General features: G+C 32.8%; 1 protein-coding gene across 2 annotated transcripts in view; it reads left to right on the plus strand.

Moving 5' to 3' along the window:
* LOC134234534 (uncharacterized) overlaps window positions 1-18,193 on the plus strand; it is a 32,851-nt gene that overhangs the window by 14,281 nt on the left and 377 nt on the right. Inside the window, exons 1-7 of one of the 2 annotated variants that reach the window (XM_062716620.1) lie at window positions 14,075-14,279; window positions 14,911-15,040; window positions 15,621-15,775; window positions 16,009-16,162; window positions 16,489-16,604; window positions 16,844-16,898; window positions 17,038-17,202. In XM_062716620.1, coding sequence (XP_062572604.1) covers window positions 14,153-14,279; window positions 14,911-15,040; window positions 15,621-15,775; window positions 16,009-16,162; window positions 16,489-16,604; window positions 16,844-16,898; window positions 17,038-17,202 — 902 coding nt within the window. In that variant the 5' untranslated portion in view covers window positions 14,075-14,152. Of the gene's footprint in view, window positions 1-14,074; window positions 14,280-14,910; window positions 15,041-15,620; window positions 15,776-16,008; window positions 16,163-16,488; window positions 16,605-16,843; window positions 16,899-17,037; window positions 17,203-18,193 lie in introns of those variants that run through there. The other variant, XM_062716619.1, reaches the window with a different exon arrangement.

Consider the following 18,193-nt stretch of genomic DNA (forward strand, 5'->3'; position numbering starts at 1 on the left):
TAGGCCAGGTTCTGTTTTGGGTAGGATCGCTCTATTTTTGATAGAGTTAAGCCCCTTGAACTTAGAAATTCCAATTCTTTGCAGTTTCCCTTCATTTTCTTCACAGAGGTTGCACATACTGAAATGAAATTTAGTATACATATTTATCAGATGAATTTCTAGGTCAAGTTGTGTTTTGAGTACGGTCGCGGCGATTATTGACAGATTTATGCCCCTTGGACTTGGAAAAATTCCAATTTAGTGGAGGGGGCTTAAGTGTTTTACAAACATCTCATGTTGTTTTACAAATGACGGGTAAGAAAGTTAAAAAACGTCAATGGATTTTGTTTTGTTTTCCTGATGGCTAAATTATGTCCCACTTGTATACTGAGAGCTTACCGTTGGACCAATATATGCAATATGAAAATGTTTCTTCTGGGACTCTTGATCTTCATTTATCTGTTTTGAAATAAATTCCAAGGAATAATATAGCCCAAAGCATGTTGTCTAGAAGTGTGTTGATTTATAGGAAACAAATATTAAGAGATGTTATTGCCAATCAATCTTCTGCAGCTAAGCGCATGAGTCCTGTCTATGTTCGTTTGTAATCTGCCTCAAAGTCTTTAAGCCATTTTATATGTTAATCTTCTCAAGAAAAGGCGCTTTTTACAAAAACTGTAAGCAAAAGATTTTTTAAAAAGTATATAAATGCATTGATTGGATAAAGACGTTAACCACTGAATTAAAAAAAAAATCTTGTTACTTTCAATATACTTGTAATAGAATGGAACAACACTTTATTTTCGTCTTAAGAATCCTTAAACATGTTGAAAGTTCAAAGTCCCGAAACTCGACAATTCTTTTAAATTTGCGGTTTCTTGTTGATTGAATGTTTCGCTTTTGAAATTCTTCATAATGACAAGAATGACATCTAGCGAGCTTTCACCAGCTATTAATCAGTAAGAAAACTTTTCTCCGACACCCAATGTAACAAATTAACTTCCTAAAGCGTCATCAAATAGACACATTGATGACAAAAGTACCGCGAAATGGATCGAAATTAAATTTAGTCTTGAATTTGGTTAACGTTATGTAATTGATATCATTTTTATACCATATCATCATAAGCTTAAATTTAAACAGCGAGATACAATAGACTTGTTGTCTTTCTAGAATTAGTATTTACTCGGCGATTTCTTACGATGAAATATATGGAGATTACGAACAGTATTCAAGCTCAAAAGTCCATTAAACAATACAAAATAGAAGCAGGGCAAACACGGACCTCCAATACATAGGAGGTGGGATCAGGTACCATGGAGGAGTGAGCATCCCCTGCCGACCGGCACACCCGCCGTGTTTTCCTTGTCATGATCGGGAAATAACGGGAAAATTCGACGTTAATTCAGTGTACGAGGGTTGTTCGAAAAGTTCGTGGACGATGTCAATATTTGTTATACTACTCGATAGAAATTTAAAATAAGCACATTATAATATGTAAAAATATTTGTTTTGTTGATGTGTAAAGTTTCATTCCATTCGATTTAACAGAAATCAATTTACTTCATTTTAAAATCAGCATGTTTTGTACCCGCGGAGCACACTTAACGGCAATGTAACGTCAGAACATCGACGTCGAGAATTTCTAAAAAATACTATCCCTATAAATTTCACACAGTTTAATCCAATGCCCATTCATTAAATATTTTTTCTAATGCATGACATTTATTTTTTTAAAGAATTGCTCTCATTGTATAATTTCCTTTGTTAAGGTTTTAATTTTTTTAAAAACTTAACTCTGCTTTCACAGGATAAGCAACTCTGAAGCGCCTATGTCTTTCCTTGACGTTCCAACTTTTTAAAGTTTTGTTCAGATTTTTACAGTTAAACAGTTTCTTCACAGATCATCCTCATCCGATACAGAGTCTCTGTCACTCAAATACTGCCTGTACTATTTGTACACACATGCACAACTCGCTTGTGACATATTTTCTTGATTCCTTTAACATTTTTAGAGTTTATTCCGGATTTTCCCTGAGTAAAGCACAAAACTGAATCGTTATCTGCTGCTCCGTGACGTTCTACGACGTCATAGATTTTGTCGTTTTCAATAAGGACTACCTATCTTCTCAAGTTGACTTCTTTTCAACAAAGCAAAATATAAAACCAAAATTTGGTATACGAGTCGATGTAACAATTCTTATTTTGAATTTCTAGGTTGTTTTTCGTTCTTGATCCATTTTACAGAGAATATGACTTCATACGTTATTTGTTGTGTATTGTCTGTAACTTACTAAATTTTGACCTGCTCCGCGATCCGATTTTTGCATTTTTAGAATCTGGATAAGTTTTTAATAAATCGTTAAATTTCGGAAAAATTTAATACAAATCATTTGGATTTATTGTTAAAATATTTCTACCAAATTTGGATAACATATGACGTCAAATAAAAAAGATATCACAGTTGTCCACGAACTTTTCGAACAACCCTCGTATAAAAAATGGTCTAACAATTAGTATGAAAAACGTCAGTCAGCATTTGACTCAATGATAAATTGTATTTGCTGACAAGGTCATTGTATCGACCATAGAACTTGCGAAATGATGACTTTAAACGAGACAGCTGATATTCTTGTTTCATCAACTTGTTTGTCAATAATTTGCCTCGTTTTAGAAATTGTTCATATGTAGAGCATGCTTTTGGGTATTGAATAAACTGAGATATATAAACTCCGTACGCAGGTGATGAAGGTATATTGCTGCAGAAGTAAGGGAAGTTGACGATAGAAAAGTTAATGTCATCACGTTTATCATAGAGCTTGGTAGTTAGATTACCATTAACGTCTTTTTCAAGTAAATATCAAAATATGAAACAGAGGTGTCAGACTCTTTCATATCAAGCTCACCAGGACATATCGTATTGACATAAGAATAGAAATTACCGTTGTAAATTGACAATACGTCATCGATATATCTAAATGTCGAGTTGAAGGCCAAAACAAGTGTTTTCTTCTTTTCAAACATACGATTTTGCACAAATTCTGCTTCATATGAATACAAAAATAGGTCTGCTAATAACGGGCGTAATTGGTACCCATGGGAATTCCAATTGATTGTTGGAAGACCTGGTCTCCAAAAACAACATAGATATTGTCAATCAGAAACTCAAACATCTTTTTGATGTCAACTTCAGAGTATTTGTGTGTACAATCAGAATGTTTTTTTAACAAAGTTATTTTGCAAATGACCAATGACAAGGTAAGTAAAATTACGAGTTCTATTTTCATTAAAAAGGCAGCTGTCAACGATATCAAAAAGCCTGGACTTTAATTTATCGTGGGAAATGGTTGCGTATAAAGTTGAAAAGTCGTAAGATTTTAAGCTGTTGAGCTTTGTAAAATCTTGTGATTTCAAATTTTTCAAAAGTTCTTTGGAATTCTTGAATAATCACATATTGTTGCAAGTACTCTTGAAGTTTCTCCTTCACTACTGTTAATATCTTAGTGAGGAGTGAAGAAAGAGGCTTGGTTGAACATTGACTGGAACCCGCTATGTATCTTTCTTTGTAAGGATTCTTATGAAGTTTTGGAATCCAATAAATACATGGTTGTTTAAATTCACTTTGGTTCTTTGGGATATTAAAAATATTCAAAAGTGACATGATTTTGAAGAATTTCCTCCTTAGAAAGGGTGTTTGTATATGTGTATAAGTCTAAGTTGGATTACCACTTGCAGAATTAAATCCCAAGTTCTTCTAAATTACAATTTATATAATGAGCCTTAAAAATGAAGACAATGTTACGTACTTTGTAAGCGGGCACCAGTACGTACTGATCATAAAATCTAATTCTTTCTTCACTAGCAAAGGAAGGACATTTTCTTGAACATGTTGAAAAATTTGAAACAGATCAATTCCCAATGGGCTATAAAAAGACCTTCTTGATTAAACAGAACTTACATGAATACCGGGTATTGTTGTCAAGATGCATACTAACTATAAAGAAAATATGATGAGACAATGAGAATGAATTTATTCTCATAAACTGACATTAAGTACAGTGTAGAGACATATTTCAAGTACAGTTAAACATATGTGCATGCGTGAAAAGGAAAAAAAAGTACAAAGTAACAAAACTAACAATGAGCTAACCAGGAGAGCCAACTCTCTCAAAAATAATTTTTATAAATTTACACAGTTTTGTCAATTTAACTGTATTTTTGGTATTCAAAAGTTGATCGAACTTATACACAATTGGGTGTGAATAGTAATTCCGTTTTCTCTTGGTACATTATGCCATCTTCCAACTTCAATTGGTAATTAAGGTCTTCCGTTTCCAACGGAAGACCTTATTGTTTTCGTTCGGTTTCTTTCTCCCTACTTTTAGGTCTTTCCACCTTTCTGTGGAAAGACCTCTTGAAATGCTTATGTTTATTATTATTATTATTCTTCTTTTTCTTCCCGGACTTTTGAAACCGCAAGACTTATCGAAAAACTTTATTGTTCATGAAACTGGATATCAAAAGTTATTCTGAAAAACGACAGCCCTTGTTTGAACTTTGACCCCTTTCGAAGTTATTTCCCTTTACGCAAGAAATGCTTGTTATCGCTACTCCTCCGAAACCGTAGACCGTATAGACACCAAACCTTCACTAAAGTCTTCGACTAATTGAGAGGACTCTGGAATCTATTCATTGCGAAAGTATTCGGTGACTCCTTCAATGAGTTATTGCCCCTGAAACTTTTTGAATTTTGGAAATTATTAAAAATTTTCAAAACGAGAAGTGATAGAGACATGGGACCAACTGCATAAGATTCATTGAGCTTTGAGCTTAAAATCATGTAAAGATCAAAGGTCAAGGTCATTCCAAAATTGAGAAATTGAGCTCTTTTTATATCTTTTTTGTCTTTTAACATATACAAACTGGCTTAGCATCATTAATATGTACTCTTAAAACTATTTTAAAGATTCAATTTGTATTCCGTAAGATTGACTCTATTAAAAGTTATCGCCTTTTGTGCGGAAAACCTTGTTATCGCTACTACTGCGAAACCATAAACCATACAAATATGAAACCTTCACTAAAGTCTTCGACTAATTGAGGGGACTCTGGAATTTATTCATTGCGAAAGTATTCGGTGACTCTTTCAATGAGTTATTGCCCCTGAAACTTTTTGAATTTTACAAAAAATTAATTTTTTTTTAAAACGAAAAGATGTAGAGATATGGGACCAACTGCATAAGATTCATTGACCTTTGATCTAAAATTTCATGCAAAGGTCAAAGGTCAAGGTCATTCAAAAAATGAGAAATTAACCTTTTTCTATATCTCTTTTGTCTTTCAATATATACTTAATGTCTTTTCATCATTAATATGTACTCTTAAAACTCTTTCAAATATTTTATTTTAGTCCCCAAAGATTAACCCTTTAAAAAGTTATTGCCCCTTGTGCAAAAAACCTTGTTATCGCTACTTCTCTGAAACTGTAGACAGTATAGACACCAAACCTTCACTAATGTCTTAAAGGTCTTAAGGCATAACTTCACTATATAAGTGCAGAAGGATCTGATGAACCCTTATATGAGTTATTGCCCTTTAACTTCTTTGTACTTCCTATTTAACCTTATAACTTGAAAACTATAAGTCGTAGATGCATGGGGTCAATTGCATTGTGACCCTTGACCTTTGACCTTGAATATTTTTTCAAGGTCAAAGGTTAAGGTCACCTCAATTTTTTTTTAATTTTTGATTTTTGCTATCCTTTAAGACAATTTTGGTTTCTTATTCATGGAATTAAATTTTAAAACAAAATTGAAATTCAAGGAAGGTGGAAAGACCTCTTATTGTTCTTTGAACAATAAGTCTACTAGTTATTATTTTTTTTTCTTACCGATTTTTGTGCAAGCGAGTTCTCGGAAACGGCTTGGTCGATTTTCACGAAACTTTCAGATCTGATAGATATTGGTCTGAACCTTATTGGAAATTTTTTATAAGTACGTCGTCACTTCCGGTCGTGAGATATGGACGATTTACTGATTTTAAAAGGGTCAGCTTGTCCGGGCAATCACTAAAAAACGAATGAAGATATTGACTTGAGATTTTCAGTGAAGGTAGAGGAAGGATTGCTTAATTGCTTTTTTGAGTCTATATCTTTCCAGCGCAAAAGGCGTTGAAGCTCGCCTGAGCTCATTATAATTATAATATTTCTGACCATCAAATTTTGTGCACGTGATTTCTCAAAGACTACTGCATGGATTTTTATGAAATTTGCAGGAACAATGTGTTGCTATATGCAGTTACTATATCCTGGAGATTTTTTGGAAATTCTTTTCTGGTGCCAAGTTACGGACAATTATCTGATTTTAAATTGACATTTTGTTCGTGGATAATCTAAAGAACGGTTAAAGATATCACTGTGGAACTTTCAGGGATTATAGATCGTGATAAGAACTATCGAAGACGCGATCTTTTGTATCGTCTCTACTTCCTGTCGTAACGGCATGCAAAGAAAAAAAGTCAAATTTTTAAACTTTTTTGTTTTTCAATATTTTCAAATCATATTAGTATGGTTGATAGAAACATTTCTCATTAGGCTGAATATATAATTTGTTTGTAAATTGATGAATTCGAACTCGAGATATTAACATTCAAATGTCTGAAGCGGGATCTTAATGGCGGCGGTCTCTGTCAATTCCGACATTTCGCAATAGGGGTTTACAGAGGCAGCTGAGCGTTTGCTTGAACGAAAGTAACATAAGGAACAATGAAATGTGAAGGGATACTTGGATTGTCACGTCGTAGGTTCGTTGCAATTCGGTGTCAAACTACATTTATTATCCAAGGTCTACTCACAAGTCTTCTTTAATTTGTTTTGGTTGTTTCTCAAAGTAGAAATAGAAAAGAATTGATGTGCAAACGAAGTACAATATCTATATCTTTTGTTTTGCATAACGGTAACACATAGCTTAAATCATAGTTAAAATTAATAGTTTTTCAAGAATGTAGTAGGTAAAAAACGTGACCACTGTTTTCCCATGCACACTTGTGTCATATTAAATCAATAGAAAGGACAACTGTTACAATAAGAAAATATTTTATTTTTAAAGATAACAATTTTTCAAAGACCGTTTAATTGACCTATATAAACATTTTGTTTTCTCAATGCAAGTTATTGAAGATAATAGAATCTTATTTCTTGACCCTCGTAGGGCGATCGAGGCATTTTTTTCGGTGAAACATACCACCTTTTTCATGAAAGTGTAAGTAATCGGCATAGTCAACTTTCGTGATTGAAAATTGAAAAATTACCAGTTAATAGTTGTTTCGCTGCTTTAGTGTTATTTGCCTATATACGATATGTTTCATGTGTGTGTTATACTTTCCACACCTCAAAATTTAGGCTAGGCGATAAGAACGCTCTTTTGTTATTTGATTGAAGCTATCTCACCTATTTAAATGAACATTCCAAGAGAAATTCGCTAAGATTTACTCGTTGCGTTTGGCGCGAAATTATGAATAGTGACCCTTCTTTCATAATTCCAAGACAGATTAACTGTTGCAGAATTATATGTACATACAAGTGAAGTAAGAGTAGTTGTTCAATAGCGTAATCGATAAGCGTATTGGATTTTCACGCTCGTGACCCGTTTCAATTCCCAATGTGTCCAAAATATGTTTAATCCATTTTCAGCTCGATTTTATGGGTTATTTTTCGGAATCGGACGGAAGACCTACTCGTTGCTCGCAACGAGATCGTTTCTTGTTTATTATTACAATTTCTAAACCTACAAAATATTTTCCAGTACTTAAAAGGCAAAGATACTAAATACTTTTGTAAAGAAAATGAAGTTTTACAACGTATTATATAATTAAGACCTTTAGACGAGGTTAACATTTCACTATACCACTTCTGTTTAAACTGATCATACAGAGTGTTAAACACTATTTTCTTCAGCCATGATACATTTACAGGTTGACAAGTTTGCCAAATATAAGAAAGTCCACATTCATTCAATATAGATTTGACAAAGTTACACCATGGATTATTGTACTTCTTTAAAACACTTAACAGATTCGGTTACAATTTATCCCTTTGTAAAAAAGATAGTTTACACCAAAAACTTATCATTCTAACCTTTATATTAATTGAAATAGGGTATCTACCTAATTCATCATATACCATAAAATTTGGTGTTGATGATTTTACATGCAAAATATGCTTACAAAATTTTAAATGCAATTTTTCAATCAATGGTGACTGATTTTAAAAAACCCCACACTTCACATCCATGTAAAACTATAGGTTTTACAATTTTGTCAAACATATCCAATGTACATTCTACAATAAGGTTGTGTTTTCTGCATTTTCCAATACCACCATACATAGCTTTTGTTGCTTTCTGAGATAATTCTTTAACATTTGTGTTAAATGAACCATTTTTACAAAAACTTACCCCTAAATATTTAAAATTATCTACGATTTATAATGTTTTTCCATTTCATGTAAATGGTTTTTCAATTCAATGAGAGATTTGCATTACTTAAACTGATACATGTAACATTCGTAATCTCTAATTACCTTTGTTAATCATTACATGATTGTATTATCCTATATGTATTTTTTGTTTGCTTAAAAAAATAAATCGGATTCTTGAATTGATAAATCTGTATCATATTTTCTGAAGATCCCTTTCTTTACAATTCCTTACAATATAAGTTTTTGTTGTTGGTGTTGTTGTTGTTGTTATTTTTTTTTAAGGATATCTAAAGTCTTGTTACAAAAACTTGTTTTATCAGGGAGATTTTTTGAATAAATTTTCTTCTAAAAGCCTTTTGTGATATTATTTGCGGTGAGTGGAAATGATAAGTACAATTATGCTAATTCGCGAACTACTAGATGACCATTCTTTGACCTTTAGAACTAATAAACTTAACCATGCACAAGAAATTCCCTCGGGATATTTATTAAAAGATGTCACAGTTGTTGGTAGAAGCTTTGGGGATCCTTCTGGGTAAAAATTCTCAAGCAAAGACAGACTGACAGTAAAACGCGGATATAACGAATTTCAAGATCGTTTTGTACATTTGTGCAAAATTTTGCTTTTAAGATACATAACACAAAAGAAAATTTGATGCTTGGATTGTTTGTTTTGTTTTTATTTGTTGTTTTTTTTTTTTTTTTTTTTTTTAACCGATTTGAATAAAAGAAATCGTTATATAGTTTTATAATTTTTCTTTGGTGCTTAGTTATGCGATTATGATTTTTTTTTCTTATGTACAATGTAATGAAGGCTATGGGGATAACGAACAGTATTCAATATCAAAGTCCTTAAACAATACAATATAGAAGCAAGGCAAACACGGACCTCCGAAACATCAGAGGTTGGATCAGGTGCCATGGAGGAGTGAGCATCCCCTGCCGACCGGTTACACCCGCCGTGTGCACCTTGTCATGATCGGGAATGACGGAAAAATCCGACCTCAATTCAGTGTATAAATAATGGACTAACAATTAACATGAAAAACGTCAGTCAGCATTTGACTCAATGATAAATTGTATTTGCTAATAACAATTGCATCGACCATAGAACATACGAAATGATGACTTTAAACGAGACAGCTGAAATTCTTGTTTCATCAACTTGTTTGTTAATAATTTACCTCGTTTTAGAAATTGTTCATACGTAGAGCATACTCTTGCGTATCAATCGAATCAACTGTAATTTTATACAAAAGTAGGTTCAGGGCAAACCCTGAAACCCTGGTGGGGGTCCGGGGGGCAAAGTCTCCAGTAAACTGAGGAAATTTTAACAATAGAGGTGTTTACCCTTGATTTTAGGATAGTACAAACATTTTTTTTAAAATCAAACCGCGGTTGGGGGAGGTTCATCCGCCTTTCCACAAATACATAATGTGCTGCATTTACTGTAACAATCACATGTCACTTTATTACTAAGAATCTGGCACTGAAGCTTAACAAGGTTTTTTTTGTCTACGAACAGTTTAATTTATCACTCCTCTCAGTTTTCTGATGATTACTTGTATCATCTCAAGGCTATTCCTGTTTTTTCTGAAATATTAGACATTTTATTGACCGTTTTCTTGGCATATAAAAAACGAAGTTAAAGTAGAAAATATAGCTGCATTTTAAACTCAGCGACAGTTTAGCTTTGCCTACTTTAGGGTTTCGTTTTTTTTTTATAAAGAAAAATGTCATAGTATCTTGTACTAAAACATTAAAACAAACAATATAAATTCCATGTTATTGTGAGTGAATTTATATGCTTATTTAATTTAAGTATATAAAGTTTTCATGGAGATCAATGCCATTTTTGCAAACCGCCGACTTTATTCCATCTATATTTCCCCGTTTTGAAGAATTTACAACATATGAAGTTTGTATTACTATATACTTGTATATGCTAAACACGTCAAAATAAAAACGAGGGTTATAAAACAAACTTGTAATTTAGATGATCAACAATACGTGGGACTGAATACTTGATTTTCATGATTCAAGCAAAAATATCATTCATTTTGAGAATTAAAATAGGTATTTCGAAAAGTCTGATGTTTCCGATTGCTTTTAGAAAAAGTTTTCATTAGCGTGCAACTTTGCAGATCATTTTGACGTACAATAGGCAATTTGCAATTGTTTTATGATATCATAATTTGCGGCTTGGTTGGTGTGTGATCAATCTTTCAAAATAATTATCCCAATTTTCTTGTAAAGAAAATGTATCATTTGATAATTCTTGACTGTATCAAGTAACGCTAGATGTGAATCGTGTGATGTCCTCTCTCTCTCTCTCTCTCTCTCTAATCCTCCCCTTCCTCTCCCCCTCTCTCTTTCTCCTCTAATTCTCTCCTTCCTCTCCCCCACCCCTCGCTGCAATACATAAAGCATTTTTTTAAATTGTGCTTTAAAGGGACACCTGCATGCGTATTTTTGTGATAAGGTAGACCCCATGCAAGTCGAGGTTTATGTATTATATGTAATAAACATGTATTATAAAATATGTGCACTTTATAGAATATGCTATTATAAAGATGTTTCTCAATAACTATTCTTGTGAATGATTTAAAATACAAAAACCTCTATCGGCAAAAGTAGTATAATATATTATATATACAATACTTGTGTATTTTACTAAAATTATAAAAACAAACGCAACCTTTTCAGAAAATATACAGAATATTAGTATATGCAACTTAATGCTTATTTTCTTTATGTTATAAACAGAAACAAGTAGATACCTCTAGCTTTCAGTCGCCACCGTCGGGAGGTTGAATGTTTAGCTAGTTACCCCCACCTCCGCACCCCCCCCCCCCCCCATTTTCCCCACAAGCATATTTCTATAGATAATTCTCTAGGATGAAACATATTCATAACTGTAGTGAATATTTAATTTTCTAAGATATAATACTCTAAGGCCTTCATACTTTCTTTCTTTGACATAGCTGCGATGTTCTTAAAGTTTCTGATTTATCGGTATTAACAACGACCTTGGGTATTTTAGAGTGTTAAACCGCACGCCTTTCCTTTCATTGAAATTTATTTACTCGAGATTCCTAAATCCTACATAATTACATTGTAAGTCGAGATGAAATAAAAACTGAATGGATTTTATTAGCTACACATGTGAAAATCCTAAGGGAGGGAATAAATTTGCAGAATATATCTTCCTTTCAGATGAAAGCGTTTATAAGACACATGTCGACCTTGAACCTTGACCTTTTTTCTTCGTGAAGGGAAACTCTCATCAAGGTGTCTCATTTGTTTTCAGTTAGGTAATGTGTTAATAATCTACCAATAGTCTGGCCTTTCATTTGATGTACTGAACTCAGAATGAGTTTAATTTTCCTGCGTTCTCAGAACAAATTACTAAGAAATTTATTTCATTTTAAATATTGATGTATACTCCCATTTTTATCGTGGTGTGATTAATACATAATTATCAGAAAACCATAAAGTTGTTTTCTGTCTTAAAGTTTACAGAGGGTTATTCAGTTCAATTTCACTACAAAGAGCAGTGTCTATAGAAAATCCTAAAGAATAGCATTACATTTTTTTGCTCGAGCGAAAGTGAATGGGACTGGTAGACTGTCATCACAACTGATCTTCACTATTCTTCTGTATGAGGTTATCCCAGAAAACGCAAACATTTTCAATATTTTTTGTTCACTAATAATAAATAATTGAAACTTATATCTCAACTTATTTGGATTTTACATGTATCAATTAAGGTTTTAAAATTATTTGATTGGAAGTATATTACAGATACTTCTTTTGATAAATCTATTAACTCGTAAGAAACTCGCCGCGGGTACATGTTCTGTTTTAGATGTACACGTACAGATTAGATGTCATTTAATTTTATATGAGGCTGGCTGTTTCAACTGGAATTTACCAAATTCGGCAAACGATGAGTTTTTTTTGTTTTTGTTTTTTTTTAAATAAACGCACCCAAAAATTGAACGACTGCTGATTTGTTTTAAATTGAGCTGCTTTGGCCAGTCTACCGGGAAAGGGCAAACAAACTTTAAGAATAAAAGGTCTAATTTTGAACTACAAGAGTTTTCTCCCAAAGAAGTGTTGGAAAAGAAAAATGAACCAGGCCGTGTTTTTTTTCCTATGAGAGAGTACTACTGTGCAAGCAGGTTTAAAAAAAAAATCGATGTATTACAGTAGCTGTTTAAAATTTAGACATCCGTTGTATCCTCAAACGTTTTTAAAATGATGATGATTATTTTTTGCATTGATTTATGCATGTATATTTGTAAGAAAATGTTACGTTTCATTACTAAAACAGAAATTTATCGAAAAATGAGAAAACATCTGAGCACAGAAAAAAGCGACATGGTTAAAAGGTTTGGAGTGTATTCATAAATATTCATTAGAACGAACGATACTTGTATTTTATCATTGCATTTTCTAACTTTTATTTGTTCCCCTCTCTTTTAATAGCATCGTGTTATAAAAATAATTTAATGATATAATGTAAATTGGCGTTTCGATTAAAATACACTCTACATTGTAGTTGATTGTACTTTTCGTACAAAAAATAAACAATGTAAAAGTGTAGCAAACAAAAGTGCTAATAATACAACAAAATTTTATTAATTAAAGAATCGTTCACTCTGTGTGATACTAATTAGATGGGGGTAATTAATTGACAAGACCATATTATCTCACCTAGAGCCGGAGTCATTTGTGCCAAACATTCTCGTAATGGCTGTAAAAAATTAACCATTAACGACTCGGTTTGCAAGATAATTATTTAAATTATATTTAATTGATGCATATTTGATAATGCACTGAACTAACGGTATTCTAAGTTCATGAACTGTTGTAAAAACCCATATTTGGGTGGAAATATAGAATGATTCTAAATTCGGAAATATAGAAGGATTCTATATTCCTATACATGGAAAGCGAGACAACCGAAACTTTTTAATGCTTAGAAATAAATATGTGAAATTCCAAGTAATTAACATATTCCAGTTAATTTTTGTATTCATTTTCAATAAACATAATGGCTTTTTATTCCTAAAGAGCTTAATGCGCTTATAGTGATAAAACATATTTAGATAAAGAACTTCATGATTTCGTTTGTATGAATTGTTTTCATATCCTTTTTGAGAGGATTTTTTAATATGAAAGAAATACACGGAATGTGAGAAAACCCTTTGAGCTAAAGTGTTTCTATGATTTCTGTGCTGTAAACTATTGATGGTGTTACGATAAAACCAGAAACTTAAAGAATAGATCTCCTTTCCGTTTGTTTTCTTTTCAATTAGCGTCGAAGTTGCACCAGTGGGTATGTTAATCCAAATTAGGCGATTATGACACCTGTCAGTGTGTCCGTAAATTCGAGCACTTAGAGATAAAACATTTCTAAAAGATTAAAATCAAACCAATCATCCTGAAAATGCAGCTTACATTAAGTTTTTGCCATTAATTATTTAAATTTAAATTGAAAGTATTTTCTCACGACCTGACACGGTTAGGTAGTGAGTTAATTACTACAGGTAGCCGGGGTATATAATGAGCGGACACTCGGGGCTGTGGACAATCAGTTGTTAATTGCTCGATTACATCTGGATAGAGGGACTTGTACTCCTACTCCACAAAGCGTGTCAAAAACAGGGGCTACAACCCAGTGTCAACCCTATGTCCGATAAAACCTCGCTCCCCCGAAGCAACCCTATCACTACCTTTCTGAAACTCGAGGTAGACAGTGAAATTGAACTCGGAGACTTTACAGAATTTGAAGGATCTGGAATCATGTCTGGTTCTGGTAGGATAAATTATTTTTTTGTCACACACCTCTCATCCAAAAAAAAGATTAATTATTAATATTTTTTATCAATTCTCCCCCACGAACACAAATTTAAAACTTTCTCTCCGGAAAGCTTGCTGCAGTTTTCAACGAAGGATATTCATGGTATTTTCCCCTTAAAAAGAATAAAGTTGTTGATGAAAAATTCAATTTATTTCTAAAACCGTAGTAACTGTTTTACTTTGAGTGTCAATGATTCTTATTTTTGCACATTTGATTTGATTTGTTAATATTTTATTGTTAATTTAAAATGTAAAAGAAAGATTATGCACATTGCTTTTCTCTTCCACAAATAAAACTCTATGAAAGTCTTCAAAAATATTATCATATACTTTAAGTTAATGATAAACAATAGTCGATGCACATTACACAGGTACAATCTTATTTACCAGGATGTTTACTGAATTGTACAAAAAAGGATGTTAATTTATAGAGAATTACATCGAAATCCATTACATGTATATTCATAATTTCCTTTTTTTTAATGCAGTTATTCATTATGAATATTTCTTTAGTATGTCTGAAATTTTAGAGTTATCCCTCTTTCTGTTTTGTTTTCTGTATGATAACAATTTTATTTATTTTCTAGGAGCAGATAACCCGTGTGTGGACAGGTCCTTTGTGGGACAGACGCTGTACCGCTGTCTCGGAGACTTCATGAAGGAGGCGTATGTTGCCAAGATAGAACAGCGCGAGATGAAAGACCAAAAGAAGTGCACGTAAGTTTTTAATTAACTGAGAAATTGGTATTCATCTAGATATAGAGAAATGTGTGGGTTTTTTTATTTTTTAGAAATATTTAATTTCATTTATTTATATTCATATGCTTTAAATTGTCATAGATCTCATATGCATATTAACTTTAAGTAAAACTGTGACATACAGACCCATTTGTGTTCTCACAAATTACTTTGAGTATTTCTTAGAATAACCAATTAATTAAAGCTTGTATAATAATACTCTCCAGCTGTTTATCGCTTACGTTGTCCTGACAAACTGACCGAGTCAACAGATTTTATATTGTAGTTTCACACTCAAAAGAAAGCCAACCGCCTTATCTGTTTTATAGACTTTAACAGATTGAAAACATATCATTGCCCAGAACTGTTGAAAACATTCTATAACAATTTTTGGTTAAAAATTTTGTGTTTTCCCACCCATGTTGTGAGAGCCTGTATTGGTACATGTACACTGATAAAGTTTATATGTTATTATTGAAAGAAAAACACCCCTAATCTGAACTCAATATATAACCAGATTACTATTTCAAACGTTGCTAATTCTCAAGTTTGGTTTTAGGTTATTTGAAGAGGGCTTCAGGTGTTTTGAGAAGAAAATCCAAACGGACTTCGGTGACCAGTGCACTGCGCGTGACCTGTATAATACTGCTTCCTGGTTCAAGACAGAGATCTTCACCGATTTCGGCGTGGACATACGGGGATGCCCTTATCCAGGTATTACTCAATCATCAAAAATAACAAAAAACTTAACTTATGGATAAAGAACACATGTAATTCATCAAGGGTTTAGAAAACACTAGAATTTCAAAGGTAGAATGGTGTTGAGTTTCATGTACATGTAGCTTATATGATTGAGTTTTGAAAATAATTAGAAAAAGTAACAAAAGGTACCGACTACAAAATTTATGAAGCTGGTATATTAACGTTATTTCTTTTTTTCTCCCCAGACATTCCACCTACCACTATTTCACCCACACCGCCAGGTCGCGCACCGTTTGTCGATATCCGGGAGACATCACAGGTTGCCATGGTAGCCGGGATCGTCCTGGGGGTAGCCGTCATGTCCATCCTCACCATGATCTTTTTCGTCATCTTCAAAAGGTAAATTAGACGATGAACTCATTACCAGTGTATTGACCATTTTTAAAAGTCCTTAAATTCTGAAGCATAACATGAGTTGATGTACAACTTATTTATTAGAATTTTTTTCTTGTAAATAAAGTAATATCTTCCGAGATTAATTATTTGATTATAACTGATAGCAGCTTCTGACCGGATATTTGATTTTTTGCTATCTTGAACATGTTGAAATCAAATGAAGCATTGACATATCAAGTTATGGATAAGAAGAGACACTAATTCCTCGGTTTATTTTTTTAAATTAACTATCTATGTTTGATATTTATTTATGATTGATCTTATCGTAGGAGAATCCTGGGGGCCACCGCTCAGTGTCAGGAAAGCCAGCACGGAAAGAGGAAGCCCTTCACAGCCCCACCGCCAGGCGGCGCTCTGCAACAACCGTGCAAAATAAACATCACCGGTAAGTCAGAGTAAATTGACCACTATAGTCATGAACAAGGCTGCCGACTTCTACAACTTGAAATAAAAAAACAAACAAAAAACATTTCATTCATATTAAAAAAAAAAAATTGTAGCATTTGTTAAGTGCATTCAAACAATGCAGGCTTTTACATGTAGATCTCAATAAGCAATGATCATCATTATCTAAACACCATTTACTGAATAAGAAACATATTCTAAGTTTAATATTTTTTCCAGATACACGTTCTACTCTGACTGGCCTGAGCTCAGAACACAGCCTTCATCACACAAGGTAAAAAAACTGCTATAACACATGTAGTATTGCTTAAAAAATTAAACGTACATTGTACAAGAAAGAAAAAAATAGCAAACAGAGAGTAACCTTTAGTTTAAACTTTTGTACGATTATTAATAAGCTTTTGTTATTTCAGTTATGAGACGACATCAGTGCCCCGCGCCCCGTCCCAGCACATTTACACCGAGATCGACACCATCAACGAGATATCCGGGGGCCCCAGGGACGACAACACGAGGGTGGCTCCGGTGGGCTGTTCCACATTCATGACCGGATACGTGCCTCCCGAATTCTCCTACTCGTAAGTTTAATTAGCAACATTTGATAATTTATTTTATTTCTGAGATAACATGTGATGGTATTAAAAGGATGATATGATATTTAATTCTTAAGAATGGCAATTCATAAGATCATATTCATGTGTATACAAAGAGTGTAAGGCCATAAATGTAAGCTATGGGTGCTATACAGTGTATATGCTTTAAGTGTAAGTCTCGGTCGTCGTCCGTGCCTATATGTAACGGTTAGGTATTGTTTTTGTGCAGCTTATTTTTTAAGAACTTGTATTTTACGGATCACTTGCATCATCCTTCATAACAATGGGGGAATGTGGGAACCAATTATACATCAACACCTGCTAAACGCATCTTATTTACAACTCTCTAACTTTGATTTATATACATAGGATGTGTGTATTTTCGATATACGCTTTATGAACGTCTTTGAAAAAACTTGCGGTAAAAATTCTCAGCATAGGGGCGTACATGACGTATATTATTAAAAACACAGACAATTTTCAAGTTGTGACATAATAAAAATCCAATTGATACACATTCCCATACTATACCGTGTTTGGCTTTCGATTATTAAGCCAAGAGCTGTTTATAAAGTAATCTGACTTAAAACTTTAACCAGAATCATTCGGTTTCGATGCCAGTAATATATGAAAGCGATTTAATTCAAAATTAGTTTTCTTGAACATCATTAATTCTCTCTCTTTTTATATCACTATAATTTAAAGATTCGTACTATACATTTCAGCAATGAAACATTTTGTTTTCCGCCATTCATTTACAATACTTACACGTAGAACCTCGTGTCCGATTTTAAATACACCTTTATTTGAAAGATGTCATGTGATTTTTTTTTAAAATAAAAAATGTCGGAAAACGTCAACTATTTACTTGTTATAGAACGCTCGAATGGAAAGAAAAATCTAAATAAATACACTGTAATGTATTTTTTTTCAGTAAGTATCATATATTAAATCACATTATTCAGGATAAATTCTA

This window comes from Saccostrea cucullata, unplaced genomic scaffold, assembly GCF_032062105.1.
Source record: "Saccostrea cucullata isolate Sc308-1 unplaced genomic scaffold, CSIRO_AGI_Scuc_v1 ctg173, whole genome shotgun sequence".
NCBI classification, from domain to species: domain Eukaryota; kingdom Metazoa; phylum Mollusca; class Bivalvia; order Ostreida; family Ostreidae; genus Saccostrea; species Saccostrea cuccullata.